This window comes from Lonchura striata, chromosome 30, assembly GCF_046129695.1.
Source record: "Lonchura striata isolate bLonStr1 chromosome 30, bLonStr1.mat, whole genome shotgun sequence".
Taxonomy (NCBI): domain Eukaryota; kingdom Metazoa; phylum Chordata; class Aves; order Passeriformes; family Estrildidae; genus Lonchura; species Lonchura striata.
In genome coordinates this window covers 1,708,662-1,721,342 of record NC_134632.1, presented here as the reverse complement: position 1 = coordinate 1,721,342, position 12,681 = coordinate 1,708,662, and the positions used below count along the sequence as shown (strand labels likewise).

Sequence of the window (12,681 nt, the reverse complement as noted above, 5' to 3'; positions counted from 1 at the left end):
AGCAGGAGGGTGAGGATGAGGAGGGCTCATGGCTGGCATCACCCAGCCCTGGCTGTCCCACTCTGGGGTGCAGCGAGTGCGTCAGGGCTCAGGGCTGGGCCACCTCCTGCCCTGTGACTCAGGGCTGCTTCATCCCTCCCTGCCACCTGAGCCCCGACCCAGCCTGGCTATTAATTAATATTAATAATAACCCCCTGCAGCTGCTATTCACTGACCTCAGAGCACAACCTGAAGTAACCCCCGTCCCGATGGGGAAATCTCCATTCCTCACCGGATAGGGAAACTGAGGCACGGGAACTGGGGCAGGAACCGTGCCAGAAGCTTTCCCTGCGCACCCATAGAGGCTGGAAAATGAGGAAGCAAAACCCCAGGGACTCCCCCCCAGCCTCACGGCAACGCATGGATGGATGAACCACAGTGAATGGAGGGTTTTTCTAGCTGGGAAAAAAAAAAAAAAAAATAGAATGAATAAATAAATAAACAAATAAATAAATAAGTCCATTGTGCCCCCCCTTGCCGAGCTCTGCCCGCGGCAAGGGGCTGCCGCTTCCCTGCGAAGTGGGAGGCTGAGCTCCCCGGGGGGATTTCGCGTGTCCTCGCCCGCCGGCGCGGGCAGGAGCCGGACCTGGGGCTTCTCCCGGTTTTTGGCAGTCTGGTCATGTCCTGCCGGCGGAGCAGCAGGACTGAGTCACGTTCCAGCGGCAGCAGTGACTCACGGCCACCCCAGCCTCCCGGGGAGCAGCCAGCACATTGCAGAGATTCCTGGATGGAGGAAGGAAAATAAAATTAAATAATAACAACTGCCAGCTTCCCCCCCACCACCTCCGCCCCTTTTTCCTTCCCCCATCCTCCTGCAACACGGGAGCAAGCAGCAAATTCCTGCGGCACCGGGAATCACCTCCCGCCTCGCCAGGCGCCGGGATGCGCGGCCGGCTTCCCACCCGCACCGAGCGCCCTTTGCCGGCGCCTGCGGGGGCCACGAAAAGCAGGTGGAAGCTTCCCCCCCTCAAACCCTCCCCCAAGCGCGGGGACACCCCCACACCCCCACGGCGAGGTCACTGCAAAAACGGGGCGCAGCTGGGTGGATACTTGGGATCCCCCTCTGGATCTGAGTTGCTTCCTAAGGGACTTGGGGGGGTGAGGAGCAGGGTGGGGTACCCCAGTCCTAAGGTTACACAATCCTGGCTGTGGGGTTTGTTGGTTTTTTTGGGTTTTTTGTTGTTGTTGTTGTTGTTTTTTTGGTTTTTTTTTTTTGAGGGGGTATCACAAGTATTTTCCATCATTTAGCATCATCTCACATCTGTAAATCCCCCCATGCAGGGGGTGCCCCCGGACTCAGGGCACACAGGGCTCCCCGCAGCCCTGGCACGGCGGGAGCGATGCCCCGGGGCAGGGCCCTGCTGTGGCTGCCTCCCAACTCAATTTATTTGTGATTTAAAGCGCTTGGCGGGAGCAGAGGAAGCCCCGGTGGGCTGCAGGGGCTGCGTGGTGGGAGCGGCTGCGCTGCTGCAGCTCCAGCACCGCGGCGCTGCGGCCACAACTGCCCAAAAAATGCCTCAGGGAGGGGGGCTGCCCCACAGCGAGGGGTGTGCCCCCCAAAATCTTACAGTGAGGGATGTGCTGCCCCAAGAGCCCCATGGTAAGAGCTGTCCTGTCCAGTATCCCGCAGTGAGGGATGTGCTGTCCCCGAGCAGGGACTCTGTGGGTCACAGCCCCTCCAGGGAATACCCCTATGGAACTCAACACCTACAAACAGTGTGTGGGGCTGGCCCCTATGGAGCCCAGCACTCATACAACCAAAGCCCAGAGGTTATAGAGCAAAATCTGCTGCTCCAGCAAAACAGACACCTAACAACAATCCCTAGAGAGCACAGAACCCCATCCCATGTAGTGCAGAGGGACCTGCAATTAGTGAGTGAGAGAACATGCCCGGTGGAACAGCCCCCAAAGAGGGGGACTGGCCAAGCATGGAGAGAGCCTGTCCCTATGGATCAAGAGCCCGGACCCCACAGAGCAGCTCCCAGAGCAGCCCTGCAGGCTGGGCTGTGGGGTTCTGGAGGCCCACATGGTTTCATCCACCCCTCACCTGGAGGGGCACCCACTGAGCCCCTTCCTGGGGATCAGGGGAGATTGCACCTCACAGAGCCCTGCAAGGGGGTACCACAGCTGTGCCCCTGCCACCCCCTCTGCTCACTCGTGCCCTCGAACCTCTCCACATGCCCCTCCCGCATTTTGGATGGAGGTGTGGTACCCAGGCAGGGTTTGGGATGAGCAGGACAGCGCAGCCTCTGCAGGGCAGCAGCTGCAGGGACACAGGCTCCCCTGGGCGGGCTGGGAGCTCTCTGTGCTGCCTGTCCCGGCCCCAGCACAGCCACTGTGGCTTTCACAGGGTATTTTGGTCAGTACTTACGGGAAGAGGCGTGGGGACCCGTGAGGGGATGCCAGTAAATGGCCTCTGAGCCTTCCCCATTCTCGAGAATAGGAAACTGTGGCTTTTGCACGGGGGTTTCACTTTCTGTTCTGGAGGCGGGAGGCCAAACTGCTCTGCTTGACCACTGCTGTGGCACCGCCTGGGGATTGAGACAGGACAGGCACAGAAAATTCATCTGTGTAGTCTCTGCACATGTAAAAGTGTTTTTTGTTTTTTTTTTTGTTTTTTTTTTTCTTTTTGTAGGAAGGCAGAGTTGGGGAATCATACAAACCCCTTAAAGTTGGGTCTCCCACCCTCCTGTTTGGGGATGCTCAGGGCAGCGATGCTGTCTCCCTGTCTTTGAGGGCAGCACAATGCCAAAGCCATGCCAGTGGCCTGCTCCAGTGCCCTGCCACTCCCTCTGTCCCTGGGCCACCTCTCTGTGCAGTCACCTTCCCAAGGACTCATGGGTGCTGCAGTGGGACAGAGGTCCCGAGAGTGCTGGGGGTCCGGAGGGAGCAGAGCAGGAGCTGGTAAAAATAGCCCCAGGTGCCCTCTGCCCCGGGAGCGATTCCTCACTGGGTAAACAGGAAATTTATTCTTAGGCCATTGACGAGCTGAGGGCAGCTCCCTGCTCGGGGCTTGTTTTGTTCCTCGCTGACACAGCGGTGACGCCGAGGTGGAAGGGCCACCACGCAGAACCTTCCAGCCCCGCGGGCTTCCCCTTGCTCACTCTTTCCTCCCTGCAGCACCAGCACTGCTGGGGTTTCCCCTTCCCACAGGGTGATGGTGGGAGGTGAGGGCTGTTTTGGGGTGTCTCTGGAAAGCCCTGTTTGTGCTGTTTGCATCTGGGCTCAGATGGCACCCTGAGGGGCAACTGCTTTGGCAGAGCTCTGGCCCTGACATGCAGCTCCTCCTCTCCCCCTTCCTTGACAGGATCTCTTGAGTTGGAGGAGATAAAACCATCACAGTTTACCCTGTGCCAGGATGAGCTGAGTTGAATAGATTGAGGAAGGACACTGCTCACAGCTTTTTCCTGTCTCCTCAAAGCCCCCCAGAATGATGGCAGCTGTGGTTCATCTTTACCACCCCCCCATCCTTTCCCCAGGTGTTATTCCCATTTGCAGTATCCTGCTCCACCTCCCTTCCCAGTGTGCAGGGATCTGTTCAGCCTGTGACACCCCTGGGCCCTGCCCAAGGCTGCTGTGCTGGGGCTGCTGCATGGTCCAGGCAGCAAGCCCTGCCTGCCAGGGATCATGGGCTCCTCCAGCTCTGTGCACGAGGCCCTGGCAGGCTCAGAAGTGGCAGCTTCTGCCTGGGCAACATTTTTAGGGAGCTAAAGAGAATGCAGAGAGAAAAATGTGGGGCTGCAGCCTAAAGCATTGACTGAAATAGGTGCTCGTTATGCTGATGGTGGAAGGGGGGATCCCCCGTGTCACCCCAGCATCACAGCAGCACCTGTGTGGATATGACCTTGTCCCAGGGTGTTTTCCCCCTGGACACGTAACTGAGGGAGGTACAAGGCTGGAAGGTGTTTGTGGGCAGGGAAAGTCTGGGATGGGCAGGAGTGTGGGCTGGCTCAGTGAGGCAAGTGAGGGCTGACTGTGGTTAAGGAGTACCCCCACACCACAGGGCTGCAGTGTGAGGCCAGGAGCGGTGACAAGCTGGAAAAGGGACATCCTGAATCCAGCACTGGGGTTCCCTGGGCTGCGAGGCTGAGCTACAAGCTGGGTCCCGGACATATTTGTGACATATATGGCAATGTGGAGCCACGGGGACAATCCCACGGGGCTCTCTGCAAAACAGACGTGCAACAAAAGGCTACAGGGTTACAGAGAGGGTCGCAGGTGGGTTTATCCCGGCAGCCCCAGCCCCGCAGGCTCGCCCGGCTCGGGCCATCCCCGCCCGGCTACGGAAGCGCGGGGCGCTGCTGCCCTCGCGTGGCCGCCGGTGGCACCGCACAGCGCCCGGCGTCTGCGAGCCGCGGGTCCCCAAAATCCCCCAAATCCCCCAAATCCTCCGCTCTGCCCAGCGCGGAGCGTGAGCAGCGAGGGACAGGGCATCCGGCTTGTCCGTGTGCTGCCAAACGTGTCCCCGTCCTGCCCCTGTCAGGATGGAAAACCAGAATGCAGAGATGTCGGGGGTCTGCCCAAAGCCAGCAGCGAGAGCAGGCAGAGCAGGGCTGGGAACGGCCTCATTTGGCTTCATCTGCATCCTCCTCCTCCTCCTCCGGGTGCGTGATCCCCGCAGCAGAGCGTGCCATGGCCTTCATCCAGCGTTGTTTCAGCTCCTCAGTGTCGGCCACGAAGGTGAACACCTGCCGGGACTGCGCCAGCTGGAAGAGGTGCCGGGACTCGCTCTGGGGCATGTCCCGCACCTGGTAGCCCAGCAGGGGGATGGAGGTGTGGGCTCGGACATCCTGCCAAGAAGAGACAGCGGTGGGAGGCGGGGGATGACAGCGGGATGTCCCCTGGGCACAGCGGGACGTCCCCTGGGATGGATTCGAGGCAGGCCTCACCTGCGGGGCTGCATAGATGTAGAGCACGAGGGGATCGTCCTGTGGGATCACGAACCAGCCCCGTGTGCCCCCCTTGCCGTTCTTGTCCAGCAGCTGCAGGGTACTGCAGAGCAAACTCCTGCTTGATACCTCTGCAGCTCCTTTCTGCCAAAATAACCAACCAATCCCTCAATACCCAGTGCAGATGGTAGAAAGGGCATTGAGCTGAGAGAATTTCCTGGGGAATTCCCTGCCCACTTCAGGAAACCCCCTGAAGGGGGTTTAAAGGTCCCCCTGTCTTAGAGGTCTCACTCCCAAAGCAGGTCCAGGTGAGGGGCTGTCCTGGCCATGACGATGCTGCTGACATTCTGTGGTGAAGGGAGCCCTGGCTGCTTGATCCCAATGCTTAGAGCACGAAGGAGGGAGATCAACTCATGCACCTTCTGACTGCTGGGGGAGTGACTCCCACCCCTCCTGCTGCGGGCGCAGGGCCGGGCTGGGACAGCGAGGCTGGAGACCGGGGTGGGTGGCAGTGCTCAGAGGGCAGCCTGGGGCGGAGCTCACCTCCAGGATGCCTTTGTGCTTCCCCTCGCGGTCCTCGAGCACCGTGTGGCCGGTCAGGAAGATGAAACACTCCTGGCAGACCCGGTTTGGGCGGTTCCCATCGTACTGCAGCTCGGCCTTGTAGTCAGAGCAGCGAGCACACACCACCTGCAGCCACCAGACAGCGACACTGGTGACACTGGGGCAGGGCTAGGGGACCCAGCGACAGCTCCATGAGGAGCTGAGGGGCAGGAGCAGCCCTAAGCCTAGGGATGGGGTACAAGGTGTAGGAGAGGTGCACTCCTGGCCCAGCAGGCACCTGAGCAGGCCAGGAGGGATGGAGGGGGGCGCGGGGGGCTCACATATCCACAGGCTCGGCAGTGGTGCCTCCGGCGGGTGATGGCGTTGAAGGGCTCCTTGCAGCGCATGCACATGGTCACCAGATTGTCCCGCACCCACTGTGGGGCTCGGCGGCCCAGCTCCTCTGTCTGGGGGTGGGAGACCATAGTGTGGGTGTCCTCACCCCTTCCCCTCCTCAGCTTCCACCCAGGTCGGTTTAGCTTGAGAAACTGAGGCACAGCAAGGTGTTTTCTTCCAGGTGGGGCACAGGGAGAGCAGAAAGGTTACCTTCAGTGCAGGGGTGTCTGTCTCCAGTCCATGGACTGCTGTCTTAAAGGTCTCACTCCTCTTCTCCTTCCTGTCAATGGCATCTTGGAAGGCCTAGAGGGGAAGGCAGGACTGGAGGGGCACTGGAGGTGCCCTGACCCAGGCATCCAGCTGGGATGAGGGGGCTGTGCCCCCTCTCCCAGCACTCAGTGGTACCTTGATCCAGGCGTTCATCTCCTCCCTGGACCTGGGTACAAAAGGGACCTGGATGAGCTGTTGTCCCTCCTCCCTGAGGGTCTGCATGATGTCACTCTTCCCCTTACCTGGCTTGGAGCTCCAGCGTCCGCTGCTTTCCCGACACCAGGAAGGTGTGAGGGAACTCAGCATCCTTCAGCTCCCGCACCTGTGGGAGACCAGAGAGGAGATGTGGAGGTGAACCCACTTCCAGCAGCCCTGGACCTTTCTCCATGATGTGGAGCACAGGGATGTCCCGCTGGCACAAGCCCTTCAGCCCCTCAGATCCCACAGGCACAAGATTTCACTGGCATTTCCCAGGATCAGAGTATCAACCCCACTCACAAAGCCACCTCTGCCTCCAGCTGCTCCCTCCCTCCTGAGGAAGTTTGGGCAACAGCCACACCCCAGAGCAGGGGCTTTTGGAGCAGGCAGGAGCTGGGGCAAGCACAAAGACAAGGTGTCTGTCTGACCTTCATGCCCCCCACATCCATGCGGAGGTGGACCTGGAACTCGGCGCCCACCTGGATGACCTTGGGCACGCAGTACAGCAGCATGTTGTTGAACTGGGAGGGGAGAAGAGGGTGGGTTGGAGCCCAGCACTGCCTGCTCTGAGCTGTGGGCTTCCCTGGGGCCAGGGGTCCTTCACTGCCCAGAGCTGAGCTGGTCCTTGGGAAGAATCCCACCTCAAACCTATCTGTTTCTGCCTCAGTCCCCTCCCACCCTGCAAATTCCCAACCATGTCCTGCACAGGGTGCCCTGCACTGAGCGGGGTCGAGTCAAACCCCCATCCCCAGCTCTGAATTCAGCCCCTCAGTGTTCAGGTGACCCAGCAACACCCTGGCCAGGCTGTGCTGCCCCTCTCCCCACTCCTGTCTCATCTGCTCCCTCCCCTTGCCCCAGGCATCCCAGCTCCCACCAGGAACAGGTACTTCTCCGATGTGCTGTTGTTGCGGGTGGAGATTTTTTGGATTGGTCCCTCCTTGATCAGCTCATTGGAGGGATCCACGATGTCATCCTCGAGGCCCAGCCTCTGATAGACTACCCAGAGGTTCTGCAGCCGTTCCTGGGGTAGGCAGAGGGACCTGTTCTTGTGGGGTGCTGAGCAGCCAGGACCCTGTCGCTGCTGGGTCCCCTCCATGCCCGCCTCCCAGCCTGTTGCTGAATACTGGGAGAGGTAGCACAGCTCTCTCAGCCCAGACTGATCTTTGGGAGCAGCTCCCAGCCTTGACCAGCTGGTCACACCCCAGCTGATGCTACAGATGTGACTTCCACAGGCTTGGGGTGGTGAGGTTGGGCATTGAGAGCAGGGTTTAAGCTCCACAGCTGAACCCACAAGGCTCTTGTCCCTTTCAGGGGACTGTGCCATGAGCTGCAAAGCATTTCCAGCTGGGACAGAGCCTCACCATCTCGGCAATAGCTGCATTGGAGTGCTTGGCCACCATAAAAATCATCTCCAGGGCCTCTGCAATGAGAACAGACAGGAGGTGAAACACCTGCTCTGGAGCTGTGGGAGGAAGCTTCTGGCTCTGTCCCTCATGGATGCACATGAGTAGCAGCTGCTGCCCTTCCACGAACACAACCAAAGTGGCCCTGAAGTGCTGTGCAGGAGTCTGGGTACAGCTGGACTGCACATGGAGGGGGCTTGGAGGGACAGACAGCCCACTTGTGTATCCCTCCATCCCAGCAGGACTGGGAACTGTGTTATCCACAGGGGTCTGAAAGCTCTCCCACCTGCCACAGGTCTCTTTAGGGGATACTGTGGACACCTGACACACCATCCTTTCCCTCCCCCAGCTCCTCAAAAGGAAGATTAATCCCTCTCCCTGCTAGAAAATGATCAGAGAGGTTTATCCAAGGGCACAGGGCAGCTGGTGAGTGAATCCAGGTTTTCTGGTGCCCATGTACAACACCAGGCGTTGTTATTTCCCTACAAACCCACCCTGTTCTCCCCACCCTGGAGACGCAGAGTCCTTACTCTCGGCGTCGCCCCTGTCGGGGGACTGGGGCGGGAGTTTCCGGACGTAATCCTTCAGCAGGAGCTCGTAGCGTGGGATCCTCTGCACAGGTTCCAGCATGTGGTGCTGCAGCGTCAGGTTAGCACAGACCTTCCTCTTCTGGGCAGGACAGCAGGCACGGAGAGAGGAACAGTGACCAAGGCAGCTCCCACCCGCTGTTGTTTCCACGTTCCCAGGAGATTTTGGGAGCTCTGCTGCGACGCCCCCACCCTGCCCTTACCTGGATGTCAGCAATGAGCTCCTGGAAGGGAGGTGATTTCTCTGACCAGGCAGTGATGAGCTCCACGGCCTTGTCGAAGTTCTTCACGTACTCCCCGTACATCTTGAGGAAGGGTGCAAGCTTCTGGATGACATCCCCAATGCGGGGGTTGCTGTTCCTGCAGGAGGGAACCACAGCAGCTTCCTCAGGACAGACAGACAGTGAGGGATGAACTGAAGGACCACGGTGGAGGACTGAAGGACCCTGCTGCAGGCTGCTACATCCCCACAGTGTTTCCTGCCCCCACCTTGCAGCCAGCCTGGGCTGCTCATACCCAGGCACACCCTCAAACCACCTGAGATGTCTCCCAGGTTTCCATACTCTGAGTGTTTTAAGGAAGTGTTTTCCAGCAAAGACACTTGGAGCAAAACAGGCTGAGTTCTGGTCCTGGTGAGAGCCCACACTCCGTGCTGCTCCCCCATTCTGGCCCTCCTGCAGCTCACCAATCCTCCATGCGCTTCTGCAGCTCTGGCAGGAAGAACTCAGCGTGGAACTGGTAGATGGAGGAGATGTTGGAAAAGATCATTTTCACCACCTCCTCTGGGACTGTCTTCCCAGTTTTGGCTTCTTTCATCAGCTCTGTATAGAATACCTGGAAGAAAGAAGGGTGAACAAAAAGGGCCAGGGAGGTGTTTGAGGATCCCATTCCCCCTCTGAGACTGGTGCATCACCCAGTGAAAGGCCTGACTGTGCACTAGGAAAATCCCAGGCCCCAAGAGGAGAGTGGGATGGAAGGCTTTGCTAGGACAAGGGTGCTTCCCAGAGGTGTGGGGTATAGGAAAGGCAAAGGCCAGACCCAGTCTCTGGCTGAAAAGACCAGCAGCCCATGTGTTTCTCATTTTTACAGCTTCAATCCCTCCAAAATCCCCTTGCACTGGTCCCTCCATTCCCCAGTTCACCTGGTCAAGGAGGTGGAGGCGGTTGACATAAGCCTGCTCTGTCTCCAGCAGCTCCAGCGCGATTTTCTTTTCCTCTGGCTCCTGCATGGGGAGCAGGGCTCAGTCTCGTGGGCAGAGATGTGACCCTGAGCCAGCCCTGCCTGAGCGTGGGCACCCACCAGCCTCTGGAGCTCACCTGGCTGCCAGGCTCCAGGCCTGGGCCCTGTGGCCTCCTCCAGCTGTCCTCACGGATTTTGCATCGCAGAGAACGGAGGCATTTGAAACTGAGTCCACGCTGACCTTGCTGATCCTTCTCCTCCTCATTCTCTTCTCTGCTCAGGGAACGCCTCTGGCTGGCAGGAAATGCTGGAAGCTGCTGGGGCTGCCTGCCTGCCTGCTTGTCCCTCTGGGCAGATGTGCTGTCCCTGCTGCAAAGGAACGTGATCAGCTCAGCCATTGCCCCAGCACAGCCCCCAGCTTAAAGCCACCAAAAGGGACAAAAGCAGCAGCTGCCCAGCGCTGACGCTGCTCTGCTCCGCTACAGCCCTGCAGTAAAACATCCTCAGCATCCTCCACAGGGCCAGGATCCAGCCTCTCTTCTCCCAGAGCCCCCTGCTGCTGTGCCCAGTCCCTCTCCTGCTCTAGAAAAGCAGGATCCTGCTGTTTATCCCACCCACAGCTCTGGATTTCTGCCTGCTGCCACCACGGAGAAAAGCAGGGAGAAGCCAAATAGCCAAGAGCTTTGAGCCAAGAGCAGGCCATGTGTGGGTGGTTTTACAGACAGGTTGTTTTTGGTGGTGTTCTCTCTTCCCTTTTCTGGCAAAGACAAAGAAAGCAGGTCCAGAGCAGGCATGAGGGAGAAGCCAGGCTGTGAAGGTGACAGCAAGTGACTTGTCTGTCATCCAAGAGCTGGTCACTGCAGGAAACTGCTCTGGGCAGAAACTGGAAAGACATCCACTGTTGGCCTGCAGACAGGAGTGGGATGGGTAGGATGGGAAAGACATGAAGAAATTTGACACCAAACTGCAAAGTTGAGAGTAGGAAGTGACTTGAGGTGCAGACGCTCATCTGAAGACGATGTCAGCTCCATCCTGTGCTCAGGATGTCTGTGAGCTCAGGAATGCATCCACAGCCATGCACAAATCCCCTCCTGTCCAGGGGACTGGCAGAACCCTTCAGAGACAAAGAGGATTTTTCCATCTCTCTGGTGCCTCCCAAACCTCTATCATCCTAAAGCCACAGCTGAGTCCCAACAGGGAACTTCTATCTTTCTACTTATGCTGACTTAGGCCAAACCATTGTCTGCTCCAAAATGCTCTGCTCATTCCCAAGTTCCCCAGCTTCCTCTGAAAGTCTCAAGTTACTTTTATTTCCTCTAAATCAAACTCACACTCCAGAGCAAACAACAAACACGCTGCAGCAGTGACATGGGGGCAGAGCAAACACTGCAGTGGTTCCAACACAACATCCCTGTGGGATGATGGGGACAAGCACAAAGTCTGGGGACAAGCACACAGCAGAGGTGCAGGAGTTCCTAGAATGAAAGGAAATCTTGTGCCTCAGCATCTTCAGGAACTGCTGCAAAACTCACCTGCCCAAACACCCAGCCCCTCCAAGGCTCACTGAGAGCATCTCATGGGTACAAGGTATGGCAGGATTCTGTAGCTTGATCCATCAGAAGGAGAAACTGAGGCACAGCTCTGACTACTCACCTGAAGCCTCAGAATTACTTTTACACCAGAGCCAGGGCCGATCCCCTTGCTCAGACCCCAGCACATACTCCACTCCAAAGGCAGGAGCTGTTTTATGAAAGGAATTCTTTCTCTCCCTTAACATAACGCCTTCTGTTTCCTTTCCTAGGAGCCACATCTTTGCAAACAGGTGAACAGTCTGAGGCTGGAACCCTCCCAGACACTCAGGCAGTTAATTCTCAGTGACACCCCTCTGCCTACATATTTCCAAACCACAATTCCTTTCCCCAGCAGCAGCAGCATGCACCAGCCAGGCTGAGTGTGAAGATGCTGGGTGTGGGGGAATGGCCTGCCACAGCCTAACCCTGAGCCAGGCAGAACCACTCACACCCCACTGAGGTTTTCAGATTCTGCTCATGACCCACAGCAGGAGGAAGACATTGAGGCAGACCTGAGTTGTGAAGAACTGCAAATCACCATGTCAGCTTCTCCACATGCTCCAAACCACCTCCACAGTGGGTTTCTTCCTTCCCAAACCCATTCCACGTGGAGCCCTAACACACCCTCAGCACCCAGAGCCCTCCTGCCTTACCAGTGCTCTTCAAACGCAGCCACCAGCTTCACCACACTCTGCTGATTTGCCGCCTTTCCTTCCATGGCATGGGCTGGGAGCAGGTCCTGGGTGTCCTGGAGCTGCAGGGGCAGGTTCTGGGGACTGCAGCTCCTTCTTCTGTCCCCCTCTCTGCTCTGAAGTGTTTCTGGCTGCAGTTTGGGAACAAGGATTTGCACGAGGCAAAGCCCACCCGCTGCCCCCTCTGTGGTAGCAGAGCTTGTTTCTGGGTTGGCCTCAAAAGGGAAGGGAAAGAGGAAGCACAGCAGTTTGTGGGTAGGAGAAATGCTGAGAAAACACTGGGAATCGCTTCAGTTTGGGAGGGATCCAAGTGGTGGCACAGCCAAGGCCGAGCAGCAGCAGGGATGGTGTGACCTGGGACACCTCCCGGCTGTGCAGCCCCGGTGGGGTGGGCTGTGTCCCACCAGGGTGGGCTTCAGGGTGGGAGTCTGGACAGCCTGGATGGCTGGAGGGGCCAGGAGTGGGCTGGCAGGACCCTGGTGCCCAGCTAGGGCTGATGTGTCTGTCCCAGACTCCAAGAGCTGCATGGCCGTGGGGCCAGCCAAGGAGTGCTGGTAACAACAGACAAGGATTTCGGTAACAACCATGAGAAAGAACAAGAGGTGGCTGGAGAAGGGGCCACGTGGAGGTAGGGCAAGACTTTTCCAGAAAGATCTATAGGAGTGCACTGTGCATGAGAACCAGTTTGCATGGCAAGTGAGAAACCCATCACAGAGCTTGTGCCCCAGGAGCCTGGGCACCCCATCAGCCAGAGCAATGCTGGAACCAGCACTGGAGATCTGCTTTGCTTTCTTCTCTTTTCCTTTCCTTGTATTTTTTGGTGTTTTCCTTTTGTTATGTGTAGTAGATATAATTCGTGCCATTTCTAATATGATATATGTGATATTGAATGTTTGTTAGAGTATCCACGTTTG

The 12,681-nt window shown here is 57.9% G+C and overlaps 1 protein-coding gene across 1 annotated transcript; it reads right to left on the bottom strand.

Annotated features, from left to right (window-relative positions):
• Positions 1-4,604: 4,604 nt before the first annotated feature.
• FGD2 (FYVE, RhoGEF and PH domain containing 2) lies at positions 4,605-11,994 on the bottom strand. The gene is made up of 16 exons (XM_077789017.1): positions 11,729-11,994; positions 9,642-9,873; positions 9,467-9,547; positions 9,011-9,159; positions 8,529-8,685; positions 8,269-8,407; positions 7,697-7,755; positions 7,210-7,356; positions 6,764-6,856; positions 6,380-6,459; positions 6,273-6,303; positions 6,078-6,170; positions 5,813-5,938; positions 5,472-5,618; positions 4,929-5,072; positions 4,605-4,829 (listed from the first exon to the last, which is right to left on the bottom strand). The coding sequence occupies exons 1-16, from the start codon at positions 11,791-11,793 to the stop codon at positions 4,605-4,607; spliced, it is 1,968 nt and encodes a 655-aa protein (XP_077645143.1). The 5' UTR covers positions 11,794-11,994.
• Between the last annotated feature and the right edge of the window lie 687 nt (positions 11,995-12,681).

Bases quoted from the DNA above. Each gene is read 5' to 3' on its own strand.
- FGD2 (XM_077789017.1), bottom strand. From the start codon at position 11,793: ATGGAAGGAAAGGCGGCAAATCAGCAGAGTGTGGTGAAGCTGGTGGCT. The intron at 6,304-6,379 runs GTAAGGGGAAGA...TTTTGTACCCAG, and splicing joins ACGCTGGAGCTCCAAGCCAG to GTCCAGGGAGGAGATGAACG. The intron at 6,171-6,272 runs GTACCACTGAGT...CTTCCCCTCTAG, and splicing joins AGATGAACGCCTGGATCAAG to GCCTTCCAAGATGCCATTGA.